The 19,431-nt window shown below is 40.7% G+C and overlaps 1 protein-coding gene across 3 annotated transcripts in view; it reads right to left on the bottom strand.

Annotated features, from left to right (window-relative positions):
• ELOVL6 (ELOVL fatty acid elongase 6) overlaps window positions 1–19,431 on the bottom strand; it is a 133,983-nt gene that overhangs the window by 14,550 nt on the left and 100,002 nt on the right. For all 3 annotated transcript variants that reach the window (XM_027543836.1, XM_027543834.1, XM_027543837.1), the window contains one exon: window positions 1,749–1,900. In XM_027543836.1, coding sequence (XP_027399637.1) covers window positions 1,749–1,900 — 152 coding nt within the window. The remainder of the gene's footprint in view (window positions 1–1,748; window positions 1,901–19,431) is intronic.

Here is a 19,431-nt window from a genome sequence, read left to right as displayed (position 1 = left end):
GTATCTGTCAACAAATGAATAAAGAAGATGCAGCACATACATACAGTGGAATGCTGCTCCGCCATAAAAAATAAAATACTGCCATATGCAGCAGTGTGGATGGGATGATCATACTAAGTGAAATAAGTCAGAAGAAGAAAGGCAAATACCATATGATATCACTTATATGTGGAATCTACCATATGACACAAATGAATTTTACCAAACAGAAATGGATTCACAGACACAGAGAAGTGACCTGAGGATGCCAAGGGGGCAAGCAGGGGAGGCATGAAGTGTGAGTTTGGGATTAGCAGATGCAAACTATTGTATATAGAATGGATAACAACAAAGTCCTACTGGAACACAGGGAACTATTAATATATTTAATACCCTATGATAAGCCATAATGAAAAAGAATGTATATGAATAACAGAATCACCTTATTGTACAACAGAAATTAGGGAAACATGTAAATCAACTATACTTCAATAAAAAAAATTTAAAAATTTATTAAAGGAATAAACTGAGTCCATACTAATGCATTTCACTCTAAGACTTTTGATAGGCTGTGTGTGTGAGTGCTGAAGTTTTTCCTGCTGTTCCTCCCTTGTCTTTGACCTGGGAAGAAGTGGTCAAACCAGCAGTTCAAACCAACTGCCAGCAGATTAGACCTCTGATGAAGAGTGGCTAGAAGCAGAGGATGCATACATCAGAGGCATGTCATATCCTCTGTGAACAGATACAAACTAGGCGAACCTTTCAGAAAGACTCGATAGCTAATACTGTAGGTAACTTAAAATGAAATTACAACTTCCAACCCCCCTTTCAGGAGAAACAGGAGATGGAACACAATTGATAGATTAAAATTTTGAACTAAATAAGCCAATTCTTAATTACAGATAAAACATTAAGAAACCCAGAGGATAGACAGGTGTCCCCTAAGGATGTGGACCAATCTGTGAGAGGCTGGCCAGCGTGGCTCATAGATGAACTCAGATCTTTTTATCACCGGTGCCTCCCTTTTTCTGGCAACAAAGATATTTTCCTGGGGAACTGTGCCTGTGTTAAAAAAAAAAAAAAACAAAAAAAACCCTTGCTACTTGATTTTCTACTGTGTCTGTTAACTTGTGACACACTTATATTCAAGACTATTAAAGAGTTAAAGCAAAAACTATTAGGAATCTACCTATCTAGTACCAGCATTTTGGATTAATTTCTAGAAGATGAATTACATTTCTCTAAGGCCTATTTCTTCAATTGATGAAAATTAAACAACATCAGAAGCTAACCCTTAATATTTTGTGAATGAGAACATGAGGCTACCCAAACAAAAGGCTGAATGTCCTAGTCTGTATCCAAACTCCAGAGCTGAACATACACTTCCCTGTGAGACTGGGAAATAGCTGTGAGGCTAACTGTCCCCAATATTCTAATATTAGCTCAGCTGTTAAAGGCCTCAGAGAAGGGGCTAGATAGATGTTCTTAGCCCCTGGAACTGTGCTTTCAGTGAGGTTTGGATCCATGCACGTTCTATATAAACTTTTTGGCTCTTGATACACACAAGGTACAATTATTTAAAAGGAGGGAAGAGAACAAACATAATGGAAGTTAGTTAAGAATGCAAATTCACTTATTGTAATTTTCCTGCAACCAGTAAAATAGGACCTTCAAGTTATTTCTTTGTTGATTTTTCAATAAATATTACGGGTGTGTAACTACAAAGGGGTGAGGGTGGGGGAGGAAATGGAAAGAGAGAAGACACTCACCTAGTTCGGGTGCTTTGCTTAGCACAAATGCATAAGCCCAGAATTTGCTGACAGGTCCATTGTAAAAACCCTGGTCACAAACTGAATGCTTCAGGCCTTTGGTCATCACAGTGTACACCATATAAGCACCAGTTCGAAGAGCACCGAATATACTTCATAATGAAAAAAGAGAAGAAACAATATTCAGGAAAATAATTTCATGTCTAACATTAACCATTAGTAGAAGACTGCCGTTGGCAGAAATAGGCAGAACTGCACCACAATCATTTGCATTTACCCAGAAGCATTTAAAAATGTTTTGTTAACAAGAGCAAGAAAACTACTCAGAGTTTTATTCTGAAGGCCATGCCACTTCACTCTTCACCCATGTTCCAAAAAGAGGTCATGGAAAAGGGGACTAGATCCAGGGCAGGATCTCAAGAACTCCAATTATCTTAGTGTTTCAACTTGACAACTATCCCTTGGGGATGAGAGGGAATTGGCCGAAAACTTTTGGAATTATCTCAGTTCTGTCCCTTGTCCAATCATTCTCCAAATCCCCTACCTCTGTTCCCTTGAATCTCTCTAATCCATTTTTTTCTCACAGAAGCCAAAGGAAGAAGGCTGAGCTCTACTGCCAACCCTGCAGCCCACCCAGCTTCACTCCCTTGAGCTCCCAGAACTAGGCCCTGACACTGCGTCGACCCCGTTCTTCAGTGTCCTGTAATGTATCTGCCTCTGCATAGTCAGAGGTGCTCCAAGGGCTGAAAAAGTGAGATCGTGGCTTGAGAAGTAAACTTACATGTGGACTTGTTATCACGGAACCGCTAAAGAAACGGGAGAGCTCTGGAGTGTGTTGAGCTCAGTGATGTGAGTGAAGTATGAAAGGACTTGTCAACTGGAACACACAGCCTCCACCATGATGTGAACCCCATAGACATATGTTCCAGAGTTCACAAGCCATGTACATGAGTGAAGGGAGAGCTGACTGATCACGGGAGAGATGTGTTTGCCCATCTTTTTTTTGGCAGCATTCCCTTTTTAGGTTCCAAAGTCAGTGAGCATAGAAAACAAACGTATGGTTACCAAAGGGGAAAGGGGGTTGGGGGAAGAATAAATTAGGAGTTTGGGATTAGCTGACACACACACTACTATATAAAAAATAGATAAACAACAAGGTCCTACTGTGTAGCACAGGGAACTATATTCAGTATCTTATAATAAACCATAATGGAAAATATGAAAAAGAGCTACACACACATATACATATATATGCATGTATAACTGAATCACTTTAGCATTTAAAATGTCTTTGTGTCGCTTGACTAAGTCATTCCACTCGGCTACCCCATCCACAAACATGCATCCGCTAGCGAGTACTAAAGGCCAGCTTTGCATAGAATAGAGGTGATGAAGTTCAATTCTTGGCAACTGCCGATTAATTAAGTGATGACTCTATGAGCAGCTTCTCTAATAACATACGACCTACCTTAAACAGAGTTACTCTTTCCAACACATAAAAGCATTCTGCATAGGATTATTGGTATGATTTTACAGTTGCAGATCCCCGTTTAATCCTTCAGTGTCTTCCTGCTGAACACAGAATGTAACCCCCAACTCCTTAACAGAAACTGCCAGACTCTGGAGGGCCCCTCCTTCTTCACCCCTGCATCCTGTCACGCTCTTCCTGCTCCTGTGAGCCAATCACTCCAACAAGTTCTGATCCTTCCAGTTTTCTGCCTTAGGACCTGTGCATATGCTATTTCCTCTTCTTGGGGAGCTTTTTTTCTGTGTTTACTTGAAGGCTGTTCTTCTCACTCTCTTATCTCAAAGAAATGTCCCCTCCTGGTGGAATGACCTAAAAGCCTTTAGAGTCAATAAACTTGTCCCAGTTTGAGAATGGGGAGTTGGATTTCATTGGTACTGTCAAATAATGGAGAACTTTCTGTCTTAACCTGAATTAATTTTTACTGTTTTGTCTTTATTCCACCAGACGATGGCTAAATTTCATATGAAAAGTAGCCACCATCACCAAATTATTAGCAAACTGGGGACTGATTGCTGCTGTGGAAGGTAGTACGCAAAAATGGATATGGCACTTCCACTGAGCCTACAGAGAGACATTCTGGTTGTCTATTCGGGGGCCAAGTCCCTTCCTCCTTCTCCATGTGAAAAGAATTCTGATTTTGTCCAGGTTTTCCCAAATCACGACTGCCTCCAGGAAGGTGATCTTATCTTCAATTTAGGAGTAAACCCTAATTACCTAAGCAAGTTTTAGTAATCCCATTTCCCTTTCTCACAATGACTTGTTAGGATGGACAATGGCCCAATTCTAATCAATATGATGCGAGGAGAGAGCTGCTGGGGGCCTTCTGGGGAAAGTTTTCCTTGCTCATTACCACATACTACTTGGAAAAGCAGCAGACATCTGGCCACCAGGAGGAAGCTCCCTCGAGGATAAAGTTCAGTTAGAGAGTATCGCAAAGTATTCCTCCAAGGCGTGACTGACCTGCTGAATGCACCAATCTTTCAGTGACTTTACCACAAGACTTCTTGGTTTGGGGCTAGAGCTTCCTTACTGTATAAGCTATTTGGAGTCCTGCTTTTTATTATTTAGACCCCAGAGCATCCTACTTTCAGGAAACCTCTGAACACTGGTTAACCTTTTGTGGCTATCAAATATGTCTTGGTCACAGATGCTGCTGGTGAACCACCGACTGTATCAGTTGGCTGGTTTTCATAGACAGATACGTCAGTGGGAGATACATCAGTGATTTCTCTACCAGTTGAAAGCAAAGAAACACACACTTGATGCACTTCCAAGATGTATCAGTCCCTGCTCCTGAGGCCCCAGATCAGTGACTTTTCTGAACAATCAACATTGTGGAGACCATGTCTTTCCCTGCTGAGCCCCGCCCAGCACACCCAGGAAGCAGAGCCCTTCCTCCACCACATTTTGCTGCTTGACTATGTGCCTCAGACATGATCATAGTAGATCCAATGAGAGGAGTTTTGGAATAATGACTTTTTTTATCTTCCTGAGTTTCAAAAGTCACTGTAGTTTAACCATACCCAATATTCTAAGTACTGGCACAGCTATTCATTCTTTCATTTGTTAAAGACTCATTGGCAATGTTCCAGGTGCTAGGGTGACAAGAATCGGTACACGAACACTGGCTGCTGCTAGTAGTCCTGGAAGAGGAGGTGGCATTTGAGTTAGGGTTAAATAGGTATCCAGACTCTTAGGAGGGCACGAAGGGGAGGTCATTTCAGAGCACTGCAGAATTCAAAGTTTAGGTCTCACAGTGATCCACAATATTACTGGCAACAAGTCCATAGCTCATCTTATTGTCCCATGTCTGGACATGCGCCTCACCCCCTAAGCTCTGAACAATAAGGCTGACTCAAAACAGAGGACAGTGCACTTTTCAGGGAAAACCTCAGTGCCAGCCGTCGGGCGCATGTGTCTGAGGGCAAAGGCGCTTTGTTGTGATGTAACAATGCCACTGCCGGGGAGCCATCAGGGAGCTGCTTGGCCAATGGGGTTATTGTTATTTGGGGAAACCAGTACCTCTGCCCCTAGCATATCTCAGCCACCGTGAGCTTTGGAACTAGGCAGCTTTCTGTTATAAGTGGGCACAGGGTTCTTAGACTGGGAGACTTCACCAAAATGTACTTTAAGGGAGGAGGCTTTTTCCCCTCCATAATTGATATGATGCAAGAGACAAATATACAGCTTATGTCTGGCTATTCCCAGTCCTTACTCATACTCATGGCAGACAGTACTCTTAGCAATCTTGACACACTTTCCAGGCCACATGCCTGGATCACTGCGAGCCAATACCCATAGATTAGAGCTGCAAATTCCAATCATAGAGCTCTCATTAGTTTCATGACTAGACAAATTACTTAACCTCTCTCCGTCTTTATTCATCTGAATTAATACCTAATTTGTAAATTCTACAAATTTTATAGGACAATATAAGTAAGGTATTTAGTTAGCACACAGCCTCTCATATGTAGGTGCTGAATAAATTATTATACTATTATTTTTTTACTATAATAAAAAATTTTATTTTACTGCTGCTTTACTTCATCTGTCCTTCAGTGTTGAAAATCACTTTTAACTTTCTTCAGTTAAGACTAAATATCCTTAATTGAAATTATCCTAATTGAAAGTCAAGGAAATTGATAAATGTAGAATTTGATCGGCACTGATGATTATTCATGGTATTATGTGTTTTATTCTTAAGTGTTATGGGCATTTTCTAACAGGAAGAAGAGATTGTTGAGCTCCTGGTTCATGTGAAATTTATCTTTCGATCAGATGATAAAGATTGTAAATCTAGGGCTTCAAAGAGGCTAAGAGTATGGGCCATTGTATTTAATGGGGGCATGTGACCACATACATCATCACACCCTTTTCCCAGCTGTAAAGTCACACCAGCATCCTTTTTTTTTTTTTTTTAAAGAAATACATTATTTTTCTTGCCTGAGTCTAGTTTTGATTATAACAGTTAATGGAAGAGGGGAGAGCTCAGTGGAGGTAGATGTTCCTGTCCTGCGTCAGCTGCTGGGTCCTATTAGACACAGTGCCGGAAGATCGGGAAGTAACCACAGCCCTGATTAACTAAGGTGCTTCTTCTCAATCAGATGTTCTAGATTTCTGGCCCAAAAGAAGCCTATTTCATCATCATTACCATTTGCCACAGCATGTACTCAAGGAGGTGCCAAGAATGCCCACTGGACTCCTACTGTGACACTCTGGGGATGAAGATAGGAACCTTCTATTTTGTACTGTACACACATTTCTGCATTGCCTGATTACTGGAAAGCAAGTTGGTATTAGACGGACAATTTAAAAAATACATTTTAAAATAGGCACCTACTTACAACTGATATGCTGAATAATCATGATGACACTAGCTTGCAACTTCTTAGAGAATGAGACAAAATACTAATCCCTGATCTGCCCGTGGATGACACATGGCACTGGTGAAGAAAGACTGACTCATTTATTGAACCAACATCTATGTCATCAGCATCCACCAAGTATCAGATATTATAATCCACTGGGGCAGGGAGAGACTCTCTACAGCTCATTATAAGTGGTAATAAACATATATATATATATATAATATAAACAACTTTCAAATTCTGACAGAAACAACTCATGGAATAAACACTGGGGTCTCTTATAAAAAAGCTTGAGCAATATGGCTAATCTTTTAAAACTACGCTGTGATCATGAGGTCTGACTATGTATTTACCTGAGAAAAAGTTGAATAACTGTATTCTAATCTTCCAATTTTAGTGCCTTCTGGAAGTCAAAAATGGAATATCTCAGTAATGACTATAAGAATTCCAGAATTCTACCCTGAGAATAGAGCCATGAGTATAAATCATCAATAATACTTTCAATTATTTCTGCATGAACACTAAGAGTTGATAAAACCAGTTTTGCATTGCTTCCTTCTTGGCCCTCAACTTAAATGTATTTAGGGATCAAAACAAGGTTTCTCAAAGATTTTTTATTCTACAGTGCCAACCACACTGGTCTCCCTTCCTCTGCCGCCTACCCCCTGCTAACTCAATAACCAAAGGTGCAATCCCTTCCAGTATTGAGCAACAAAAATGTTTCATTACACTTGTATCTTGTCATCAGAAAAAAAAAATATTTACGAGATCTTATCAGTTATCAAAAAATGGGGATGGCTGATCTAACAGTAGCAACTCTGTAAACATGGGCAAGGCCACTGATTTCCCCAATAACAAACTTTAACTCCATTACACTGTCTTAAAGCGAAGTGAAGTTGCTTAGTCATGTCCAACTCTTTGAGACCCCTGGACTGCAGCCCAGCAGGCTCCTCTGTCCAAGGGATTTTCCAGGCAATAGTACTAGAGTGGATTGCCATTTCCTTCTCCAGGGGATCTTCCTGACCCAGGGATCAAACCCGGGTCTCCCACATTGTAGGCAGATGCTTTACCGTCTGAGCCAGACTCTGACAACTGTCCTAGACTCTGACAGTTTCCAGAATAAGAAGAATATTCAATGATCCCCGAATATGTTAAAGCAAATCAATGAGAACCAAAATATTACAGTGTGTGTGACAGGGAATGAAGGCATCTCCACATCGGTATCTTGTCTTTTTCGACAACTCACCTTTCCACACTTGAGGACACATATCTGTAATAGAGAATGTCTCCTTTTGTTTGGTCTAGACTGTTCCTTGCTACAAACATATTTTCCAATAATAATATAACAAGTCAAAGTCTGAAGCTTTTTTTTTTTTGTCCAATAAATGGGCAGTAAATTGGGGATGTATTGGATTGACCAAAAAGTTCCTTTATATTTTTCTGTATGATACTATGGAAAAAAACAGAATGAACTTTTCACCAACCCCACACAATGTAGTTTTTAAAAATTTATTTTCTCTACTCCTCCTTCACTAACAATTCAGAGTGCACAATTTCACTTTTTACTGAGTGGTCATTTATAGCTGTGACTGATTGCTCTTGACTTGGATATTTAGTTGTATATCTCCATTAGAAAGTTTGAAATTTCTTGTGGATCAAGAAAGTTGATGTTAAAACTGCATAAAGTAATGAATATATATATATTTCTTCTTAAAAAAGAAAGGCAAAAGACAGCAAAGTAGTTGACTGAGGAGGCCTTAAAAATAGCTGAGAAAAGAAGGCAAAGGAGAAAGGGAAAGATATTCCCAACTCAATGCAGAGTTCCAGAGAATAGCAAGGAGAGAAAAGAAAGACTTCTGAAGCAAACAATGCAAAGAAATAGGGTAAAACAACAGAATGGGAAAGACTTGTGATCTCTTCAAGAAAATGAGAGATATCAAGGGTAAGTTTCATGCAAAGATTGGCACAATAAAGGACAAAAATGTCAAGTACCTAACAGAAGCAGAAGATATTAAGAAGACATGGCAAGAATACACAGAACTGTACAAAAAAGCGCTTAATGACCCAGATAACCACGATGGTGTGGTCATTCACCAAGGGCCAGACATCCTGGAGTGCAAAGTCAAGTAAGCCTTAGGAAGTATCACTATGAACAAAGCTAGTGGAAGTGATGGAATTCCAGCTGAGCTATTTCAAATCCTAAAAGATGATGTTGTTACAGTGCTTCACTCAATATGCCAGTAAATTTGGTAAACATAGCAATGGCCACAGGACTGGAAAAGGTCAGTTTTCATTCCAATCCCAAAGAGAGGCAATGCCAAAGAATGCTCAAACTACTGTACAATTGCACTCATTTCACATGCCAGCAAGATTATGCTCAAAATCCTTCAAGGAGGGCTTTAGCAGTATGTGAACCAAGACTCCAGATGTACAAGCTAGATTTAGAAAAGGCAGAGGAACAAGAGATCAAATCGACAACATATGCTGGATGATAGAAACAGCAAGGGAATTAAAAACAAACAAACAAACAAAAAACCATCTACTTCTGCTTCATTGACTATGCTAAAGCCTTTGACTGTGTGGATCACAACAAATTGTGGAATAGTCTTAAAGAGATGGGAATACCTACCTCCTGAGAAACCTGTATGCAGGACAAGAAGCAGTAGTTAGAACTAGACATGGAATAACAGACTGGTTCAAAATTGGGAAAGGAATAAGCCCAAGCTGTATATTTGTCACTCTGCTTATTTAAGTTATATACAGAGTGCATCATGTGAAATGCTGAGCTGGATGACTCAGCAGCTGGAATCAAGATTGCTGGGGAAAATATCAACAACCTCAGATATGCAGATGATACCATTTTAATGTCATAAAGAGGAACTAAGGAGCCTCTTGATGAAGGTGAAAGAGGAGACTGAAAGGCTGGCTTAAAACTCAACATTCAAAAACAAGATCATGGAGTCCAGTCCCATCACTTCATGGCAAAAAAGATGGGGAAAATGTGGAAACAGTGTCAGATTTCATTTTCTTGGGCTCCAAAATCAACACCAATGGTGACTGTAGCCATGAAACTAAGATACTTGCTCCTTGGAAGAATAGCTATGACAAACCTAGACAGTGTATTAAAAAGCAGAGACATCGCTTTGCAGACAAAGGTCCATATAGTCCAAGCTATGATTTTTCCAGGAATCATGTATGGACTATAAAGAAGGCTGAACACCAAAGAATTGATGCTTTTGGACAGTAGTGCTGGAGAAGGCTTCCAAGAGTCCCTTGGACAGCAAGGAACTAATCCAGTCAATCCTAAAGCAAATCAACCTCTTAATCTCTTTTGGAATATTCCAAAATTAACTAGAACAGCAATAACTCCAGTGCAAGACAAATAGCACTGACCCATTAATTCCATTGCACAGTCTTAACCAGAGTTTGCAACTGAATATTCTATTGGAAGGACTGATGCTGAAGCTCTAATAGTCTGGCCACCTGACTCGAAGAGCTGACTCATTAGAAAAGACCCTGATGCTGGGAAAGACTGAGGGCAAGAGGAGAAGGGGACGACAGAGGATGAGATGGTTGGATACTATCACTGACTCAATGGACATGAGTTTGAGCAAACTCCAGGAGATAGTGAAGGACAGGGAAGCCTGGGATGCTGCAGTCCATGGAGTCGCAAAGCGTCAAACACAACATAGCAACTGAACAACATATATATATTCATCAAAATTGAAAATATACACATCTTTTGAAACCTAGCCATTTGGGACAACATGGGTGGACCTTGAAGAGGTTATTAGGTAAGTGAAAAAATCAGACTGACAAATTCCATATAGTTTCACTCATATGTAGAATATGAGAAAACTAATAAACTGCTGCTGCTGCTGCTAAGTCGCTTCAGTCCGACTTTGTGCGACCCCAGGGATGGCAGCCCACCATGCTCCCCCGTCCCTGGGATTCTCCAGGCAAGAACACTGGAGTGGGTTGCCATTTCCTTCTCCAATGCATGAAAGTGAAAAGTGAAAGGGAAGTCGCTCAGTCGTGTCTGACTCTTAGCAACCCGGTGGACTGCAGCCCACCAGGCTCCTCCATCCATGGGATTTTCCAGGCAAGAGTACTGGAGTGGGGTGCCATTGCCTTCTCCGATGTAGAATATGAGACAACTAATAAACTAACAACAAAATAAATGAATAAACCAAACCAAACAAAAAAACATGTAAATGCAGAAGAGAGAGGGTACTGATTACCAGAGAGCAAAATGGGTAAGGGGGATCTACGCTATGGTAACAGATACTAGAAGTTTGCTGGTGAGCCAGCTGGAAGGTAGACAGAAGTAACAATGTTATGCTTTGATTGGGCTGGCCAAAAGGTTCATTTGGGGTTTTCTGTAACATCCTGTGGAATAATCTGAATGAATTTTTGGCCAACCCAGTACCAGGGGGCTTCCCTGCTGGCTCAGATGGTAAAGAATATGTCTGCTATGCAGGAGACTCAGGTTCAATCCCTGTATTAGGAAGATCCCCTGGAGAAGGGAATGGCAACCCACTCTAGCATTCTTGCCTGGAGAATCCCATGAACAGAGGAGCCTGGTGGGCCACAGTCTATGGGGTGGCAAAGAGTCAGACACGACTGAGCGATCAACAACTTTCGATACCCATAAAACTTGTAAAATATTATGAGCCAATGTTACTGCAATTTAAAAAATTGATTAAAAAAAAAGATGGCTAAGACATAATATAAACATCTCAATATACCTGATTAAATTAATTACAATGAAAACAATATAGCAATAAAATATACCAGGTACATTTGCCTTAGGTGTTGACATAGAAGAGCTCCAGGATATGTGGTGATTAAGTGAAAAATATAAGGAACAGAACATTCTATAGGATGATCCAGGTTGTATACATTTAAAAAAGATTATACATACATAGACTGTGAGTTGTAAAAAAATATATGAAGGTAAGCCACATGAAACCAGCTTCAGTTTTGGCTGACAAGTACTTAACTAGATGGTGGCATAGTATGTCACATTTAAACAAATTTACTGAGTCCCTACATGATGAAATTTTATTTTCATAACAACTTCATGTGGTCCCACTATGGTGTGGTATGTAACCTTCATGGTTACACAGACAGAGAGAGAAATAGGCATGGAGACGGCAGGGGACTGGCCTGAGATTACAGTTACTAAGTAGCAGAATCTTCTGACTATAGCTCCAGTCCTTTGCCCTTTACCCAGACCTGACCCTTCACTTGCCAGTAGGCTTTCATTTAGTATAGTGATTCTCAAGTTGACTGGACGTTACAATCACCAAGATGCACGCTAAAACAGTTCTAATACCCAGGACCCATCTCATACCAATTCACTTGGCATCTTGGATGTGGAGGCACCGAGTGCTGGCTCTGCATTAAGGATGTCCTGGAGACTTCACCCTGCACACTGCCTTCCACTCCCTACTCCACAAGCCTTTGGATGAAGCTGTCCAGGTAACTGATGAAGACAGATGCCTGTCTCTGCGTCACTGCTGTCCTAGGTGAGAGCTCTTCTCCCTGAATTTCACCACTGATGGGATGCCATCTGACTCATGCTTGGGTGAGTGGAGACCTGCTCCTGACTAAGGTTTATTGACTGTCACCAACATATGGAAAGAACAATGTGCCGATTCCTGGACTTTTAAGATGGGAACAATGAGATAAAGTCTTACAATTAGTGACCCTAATTAAGTATGGCAGAAAATTAAAAAAAGAGACTTGAATGAACTAAAAAGAACCTCAAAGTAAATGTGGGCATAGTAGAAATTAATGTTGAAGCAAAAAACTCACCAGAACTACAAAAGTGGTTACATATCTTGTTTCTACAGAAAGCTTTGTTCCTTTGAGAAAACTCTTAATCTCTTGTGGAATATTCCCAAATTACTAGGCAATGGTAACTCCAGTGCCAAGAAAAATAGCATTGACCCATTGATTCCATTGCACAGTCTTAACTAGGGTTTGCAACTGCAAGAAGAAATCAAACTTTTTTTTCCACCTGAGAGATGATTAATGAAAATTTCATTGGGAGAGTACTTGAATATATATAGCATTATTTGTATAAATGGTCTCTCCTCTGACCCAAAAACTGAAACAAAAAATAAAGAAAGTGAGGAGGGAAGAGAAAAGTAACTATGATGCTCAGCTTTCCACATCCTCAAAACTGGGGACTAGGAATGTCTTTTAGGATTTGAGCCCTAAAATTATGTGAGGTCATGTTTTACTCATAAGAAAGGGAGGAGACATAAGCCATAAGTTTCTGCTCTCTATGTGCCCAATTCCTTTTGTCAGGCTGTTCTAAAAATCCATTAGATAAATGGATGCATGAAATGAAAAAGAATTGCAACATGTCACAAAATGGCTGTGAGGAGGCCTTACAAATAACTGAGAAAAGAGGAGAAGCTAAAGGCAAAGGAGAAAAGGAAAGATACACCCATTTGAATGCAGAGTTCCAAAGAATAGCAAGGAGAGATAAGAAAGACTTCTTAAGCAAACAATGCAAAGAAATAGAGGAAAACAACAGAATGGGAAAGACTAGAGATCTCTTCAAGAAAATTAGAGATACCAAGGGAAAGTTTCATGCAAAGATGGACTCAATAAAGGACAGAAACAGCAAGGACCTAACAGAAGAAGTGATTAAGAAGAGGTGGCAAGAATACACAAAAGAACTGTACAAAAAAGGTCTTAAAGACCTGGATAACCATGATGGTTGGGTCACTCACAGGGCGTGTGAAGTCAAGCAGGGCTTAGGAAGCATTACTACAAACAAAGCTAGTGGAGGTGATGGAATTCCAGTCGAGCTATTTCAAATCCTTAAAAATGATGCTGTGAAAGTGCTGCTCTCAATATACCAGCAAATCTGGAAAACTCAGCAGTGGCCACAGGACTGGAAAAGGTCAGTTTTCATTCTAATCCCAAAGAAAGGCAATGTCAAAGAATGCTCAAACTACCAGACAATTGCACTCATTTCAATGCTAGCAAGGTAATGCTCAAAATCCTTCAAGCTAGGATTCAACAGTACGTGAACAGAGAATTTCCAGACGTTCAAGCTAGATTTAGAAAAGGCAGAGGAACCAGCCTTTGCCAACATCCACTGGATCATCGAAAAAGCAAGAGAATTCCAGAAAAGCATCTACTTTTGCTTTATTGACTATGCCAAAGCCTTTGACTGTGTGGATCACAACACACTGCGGAAAATTCTTCAAGAGATGAGAATACCAGACCACCTGACCTGCCTCCTGAGAAACCTGTATGCAGGTCAAGAAGGAACAGTTAGAACTGGACACGGAACAACAGACTGGTTCCAAATTGCCCAGTCACAGCCAATATCAACACCAAAGTTAAGAGACTGCCTGATAAATGACTCAGCACTTGCAGCCATAAATTGAATCCATTTATCACTAAAGGTGAAGAATCAGTGATGAGTGGTTGAAGGAAACAAAGAGAGATAAACATCAGTACAAATGTCTTGGGATAGGAGTGCTACAGAGCATGAGAGGAGGAGGATGAAATCAGAACGTTTCTCTATAATATACTATATATAAATATATGTTATAGGATGTATCAAGTTTTTATTCTTGTTGTTCAGTTGCTAAGTCATGTCCCATTCTTTGGGACCCCACAAACTGCAGCATGCCAGGCTTCCCTGTCCTTCTCTATCCCCCAAAATTTGCTCAAACTCATATCCATTGAGTCAGTGATGCCACCCAACCATCTCATCCTTTGTCGTCCCCTTCTCTTCTTGCCTTCAATCTTTCTCAGCATCAGGGTCTTTTCCAATGAGTCTGTTGTTTGCATCAGGTAGCCAAAGTATTGGAGCTTCAGCATCAATCCTTCCAGTGAATATTCAGGATGGATTTCCTTCAGGATTGACTGGTTTGATCTCTTTGCTGTCCAAGAAACAGTCTTTTCCCGCACCACAATTTAAAAGTACCATTTCTTCAGTGCTCAGCCTTCTTTATGGCCTTCATTATAGAATCTTAATGAACTCAACCATTATCAACAAACCCTCTTAGCAGGTTCATAGAAATTTCAGATTAAGGAACCCATTGTTATTGTTACATGTAAATATCAGAGTTCATAATCCTTCCTTGAATCCTGAGACAAGAATCTGGCACTCAACGTAAGTAAAATCATTGTACATATATCCCTTTACAAAAATTAAATTTTATCAGATTGTTTCTACCTAGGTTTATTCATTTAAAAATACTACTAACTTTTTATTTCTCACAGTGTGAAAGTTCCTATGATCTGCTGACAAACACACAACATCAGTAGGAAAAAATAAAAATGTTCCTGGAGATTTAATCCATCCAGGCAGCTGATTTATTTCAAAAGAAGAAACAACTAATTCTCCCATCAGAATTGCTAAAGCTAAGAGAAAGGGACAATATCAATGGTTGGAGAGAATGAGGAGCAACTGGAATTTTCACATGCTGTTGGTGAGAACTTAAATTGGTACAAACTCTTTGGAAAACATTTAAGCCAAACCCTCTGACTGAGCAATTCCTCTCTTAAGTAAAAACTGAGCAGAAATGCCAACATAGTACACACTGCTGCTGCTAAGTCGCTTCAGTCGTGTCTGAAGACTCTGTGTGACCCCATAGACGGCAGCCCACCAGGCTCCCCCGTCCCTGGGATTCTCCAGGCAAGAACACTGGAGTGGGTTGCCATTTCCTCCTCCAATGCATGAAAGTGAAAAGTGAAAGTGAAGTCGCTCAGTCGTGTCCGACTCTTAGCGGCCCCATGGACTGCAGCCCACCAGACTCCTCCGTCCATGGGATTTTCCAGGCAAGAGTACTGGAGTGGGGTGCTATTGCCTTCTCCATAGTACACACTAAAGGACAGGTATTCAAATGTTCACAACAGCATTATTCATAATATCTACATAGTAAAAACCAAATGTCAACCTACCATAGAGTAAAATAAATGAATAAATGAAGTACTATAGAGTAATAAGAACAAAGCAACAACTTCTATATGCAAAACGTGGATGATACTCACAAATGTAATGAATGAAAGAATCTGGACATGCAAGGATATACATTGTGTGATCCTGTTCATGCGAAGTTCAAACACAGGCAGAGATTACTTTTGGAGAGGTAACAGTTGGGAAGGGGCACAGAGGGAAGCTTCCGAGGTGCTGGTAACATTCTATACTTTGACTGGGGTGGGGATTACACAAGTGAGTTCACTTTGTTTAAAAACAAAAAATCGTGCTCTACATTAATTATTTGTGCATTTTTCTGAATATATATGAATATCTCAAATAAAAAGGCTTACAGAAAAAGAAAGTGATACATAAACTGATGAAAAGGAGCCACTCTGGCCAAGACCTGGAGAAGAACACGACAGGGACAGGAGACAGCAGAGCAGGAGTGAGCTGTGTGTGCTTGTGGTGTGAGGCTGGCAGGTGACAGAGGCAGGAGGGAAATGCGCTTCAACACGTGGACAGAGCCCAGCACTGGTAGGGCCTTTGAGGGTTTCATATGTCACAGTGATAGTAATATTAAAAATTAACAATGAATGTCATAAAATGTACTTCATTCTAACTGCACTGCATAGACATTGATGGATTTTAAGCAAGGGAGTGACACAATATTAATATATGTTTTTAATGATCACTCAGACCACTGTGTGAAGAATAGACTATAATACAATCAAAGACAACCACAATAATTAAAGTAACATTAATAGCTAATCATAGGGACTTCCCTGATGGTCCAGTGGTTAAGACTCCACCTTGCAATACAGGGGACTCGGGTTCGATTCCTGATTGGGTAACTAAGATCCCACATGTCTCAAAGAAACTAAGCCTGCAGGCTACAACTAGGGAGTCCGTGAGCCCCAGCTGTATCACAAAAGATCCATCGTGACTTAACGAAGATCCTGGGTGTTGCAGCTAGGACCTGACACAGCCAGATAAATAAATAAAATTTTAAAAAATAGATAATCATATATAATTAAGACTAATGTGTAATTATGAATACTATTAAATGATAATTTATCATTATGTAAGAAATCCACCAGGGAGAACATTTAAAAGGATATTATATCCCTATTTCCAAATGAAAGAGGCGGTCACAGCAGACATGAACAGAAAGCAGCAGACAAATCTGTATACCTGAGAGGATGCCCTGGACCACTGTGAGTGGGGTCAAATAACAAGGAGGAAGACAAAGATTTCTGGCCTGATGAACAAGAATGGGATAATGATGCCAGGTACTTAGCTAGAGAGGACTTGACCTAATAATTAACGTATCTGCATGTTAATTAAGTCATAGAGGAAATCCAGACCTCTGTTTAGGGACATAAGACAGGAGATGCCTACCATATACACGTCTAAGTGAAGATGAAGTAGCTTTAGATGAAGGGAAGTGTGTAGTTTAGGGAAGGGATCAGGGCTGGACACTTCAGTATAAGAGTCATCTGATATTTAAACATGGGCTGAATAAGGTGAGATCCCTTAGGGAGAGAACTGAAATAGAGGGGAAGAGAGCACCTGAGCCCTAGGACACTTTGACTTCCAGAGGTCAGAGCAGAGGGGTGCAATGGAGCACTGCTGCAGAGGGAGTGAGGAAGCTGCTGGAAGGCCCACTACAGTGGTCGCCTGAGCACAGAACTGCCTGCTGAGGGTGAAGGCAAAGCTTACTCCCTCACTGAGCCTCGTAAATAGGACGCCATCAGGCCACCCTGATTGCAAAGTTTGATAAGCTTTATTAAAAAGATAAACAATTATAGCATATAGACTTTAGAAAATTCAGAAAATACAGAGGAAAAGACCAATCATGATCCTATAAACATAACACAATGGTTATAATTTTTAATACCTTCCAGTCTTGTTCACTTTCCATTCATGGTTGAGCTTAGAGTACCTAAGCAGAGAGGCCTACCTAAGTACATTTCCAACTTATCATCAGCAATTTTCCCATGTTGCTACCCAGTTTTCCTGAACCCCCTATTTAATATCTGCATCATGATTCCACCGGATGTTTGCACTGTAACTTACCACTCCCTTCTTTCTTTCTATATTGCTTATTTAAGTGCCAATAATGCTGCCATAAACATCATACAGGAAGCCTCTCCTTGTTTGACTTTATTTCCTTGCAATATATTCCCCACGGTGAAATTTTGAGTTCAGGTACTGGCTGTGAACCTTTTCCATTAAACAGGTTCAGGTAGCGTTGAGTTTGAGGCCAGATGGGGCAGCCAAGAGAGAAAATGCAGACGGATAATGGAACAGGAACTCAAGACTTGGCAAATCAGGTGTGCATGTTGAGCGGAGGGAGGTGGGGTGGAGAAACCAGAATTAGGGAGAGATCTCCCTCACAGGAAGTCATAGTGGAGGTCTGAGACACTGTTGGGGGGTGGCTGGCTTTGCCTCGCCTGGCTCTGCCAAGATGGCTTTTGGTTGACCAGGAAGCTGATTGTGATATAACGCACCTGAGTGAATACTCCATGGTGCTGGAGAAAGTCTGTAGAAAGGCAGAGGCACAGTAAGAAATGCATGAGTAAGGATCAAGCGTGCTGGACTTGGCAGTCAGCCTGTCACCCTGTAGGGCAGCTCACCATACACTGAACATCTTCTGAGTCTTTTGCTGTTCTATTGCTGGTGTGTGTGTAGGGCTATGTGTGTGTGTGTAGGGGGGAGTTATCTAGATTTCAGGTTAGAGGATAGGGTGATGTCTCAAGAGCCTTGAAATTACACAGGAATTTTAATGACAGTAAACCATGGAGGTCAATACAAATGCAGATTTCCAAGCTCTACCACCAGAGGTGCCAATTTAATAGCTTTGGAGGAAGACCCAGAGCTGGGAATTTTTAATAGACATTCCAGATGTTTTGAAGCAGTTTGAGAAACAGTTGTTTCTCCTCCTTCCCTTGTAAGATCATATTCCCCCTCTTATGTAAGCCTCTCACAAAGTCTTTCTGGAATGAGGACTTTTATTTCTGATTTTCTCAGTTATGTGAGCAGCATGGCATTGAGCACACAGTATGGGTTTTTAAGTCAGACCAACTAAATGTGGTCCTGTCACCTATAAGCCGTAAGTTTCTTCATCACTCTATGCAAAATAGCAACGTAGATGCATTTTACATAGATTTGGATCATGACATTGTGAAATACTGATGTATTATATGATATTAATCAGAATGTACCTATATGTAAAATCTGAAGGACTATGAATCCCCCACATCTAAAATACACTCAAGAATCATACAATTTCAAAGCTGGTGGACCTGATTTAAACTACCTTTACAGTGTTGCCCACAGGCGCACCACAGCAATGAGGAACAGAAATACCCAGAGCTTTGGTCATTATCTTTTGAACCACTCTTTCGTTCAGGTGCCTCAGAAGTCTTAATGGTGATTTTGGTGACTACTGGGGGCTGTTAGTTTAACAATCATTGTTGCTAAATTATAACAATGCTATTTGAGTAGTCATTAAGTGGAGGGGTCAGTGGTAGAACCAAGAACTTTCAAATGAAGAAACAAAAGTTAGATATGATGAAAAGTTACTCTTCAGTTTAGTTCAGTTCAGTCGCTGAGTTGTGTCCTACTCTTTGCAACCCCATGAATTTTAGCACGCCAGGCCTCCCTGTCCATTACCAACTCCCAGAGTTCACCCAAACTCACGTCCATCGAGTCGGTGATGCCATCCAGCCATCTCATCCTCTGTCGTCCCCTTCTCCTCCTGCCCCCAATCCCTCCCAGCATCAGAGTCTTTTCCAGTGAGTCAATTCTTCGCATGAGGTGGCCAAA

This window comes from Bos indicus x Bos taurus, chromosome 6 (assembly GCF_003369695.1).
Source record: "Bos indicus x Bos taurus breed Angus x Brahman F1 hybrid chromosome 6, Bos_hybrid_MaternalHap_v2.0, whole genome shotgun sequence".
Taxonomy (NCBI): Eukaryota; Metazoa; Chordata; class Mammalia; order Artiodactyla; family Bovidae; genus Bos; species Bos indicus x Bos taurus.
This window is presented reverse-complemented; position numbering and strand designations above follow the sequence as displayed.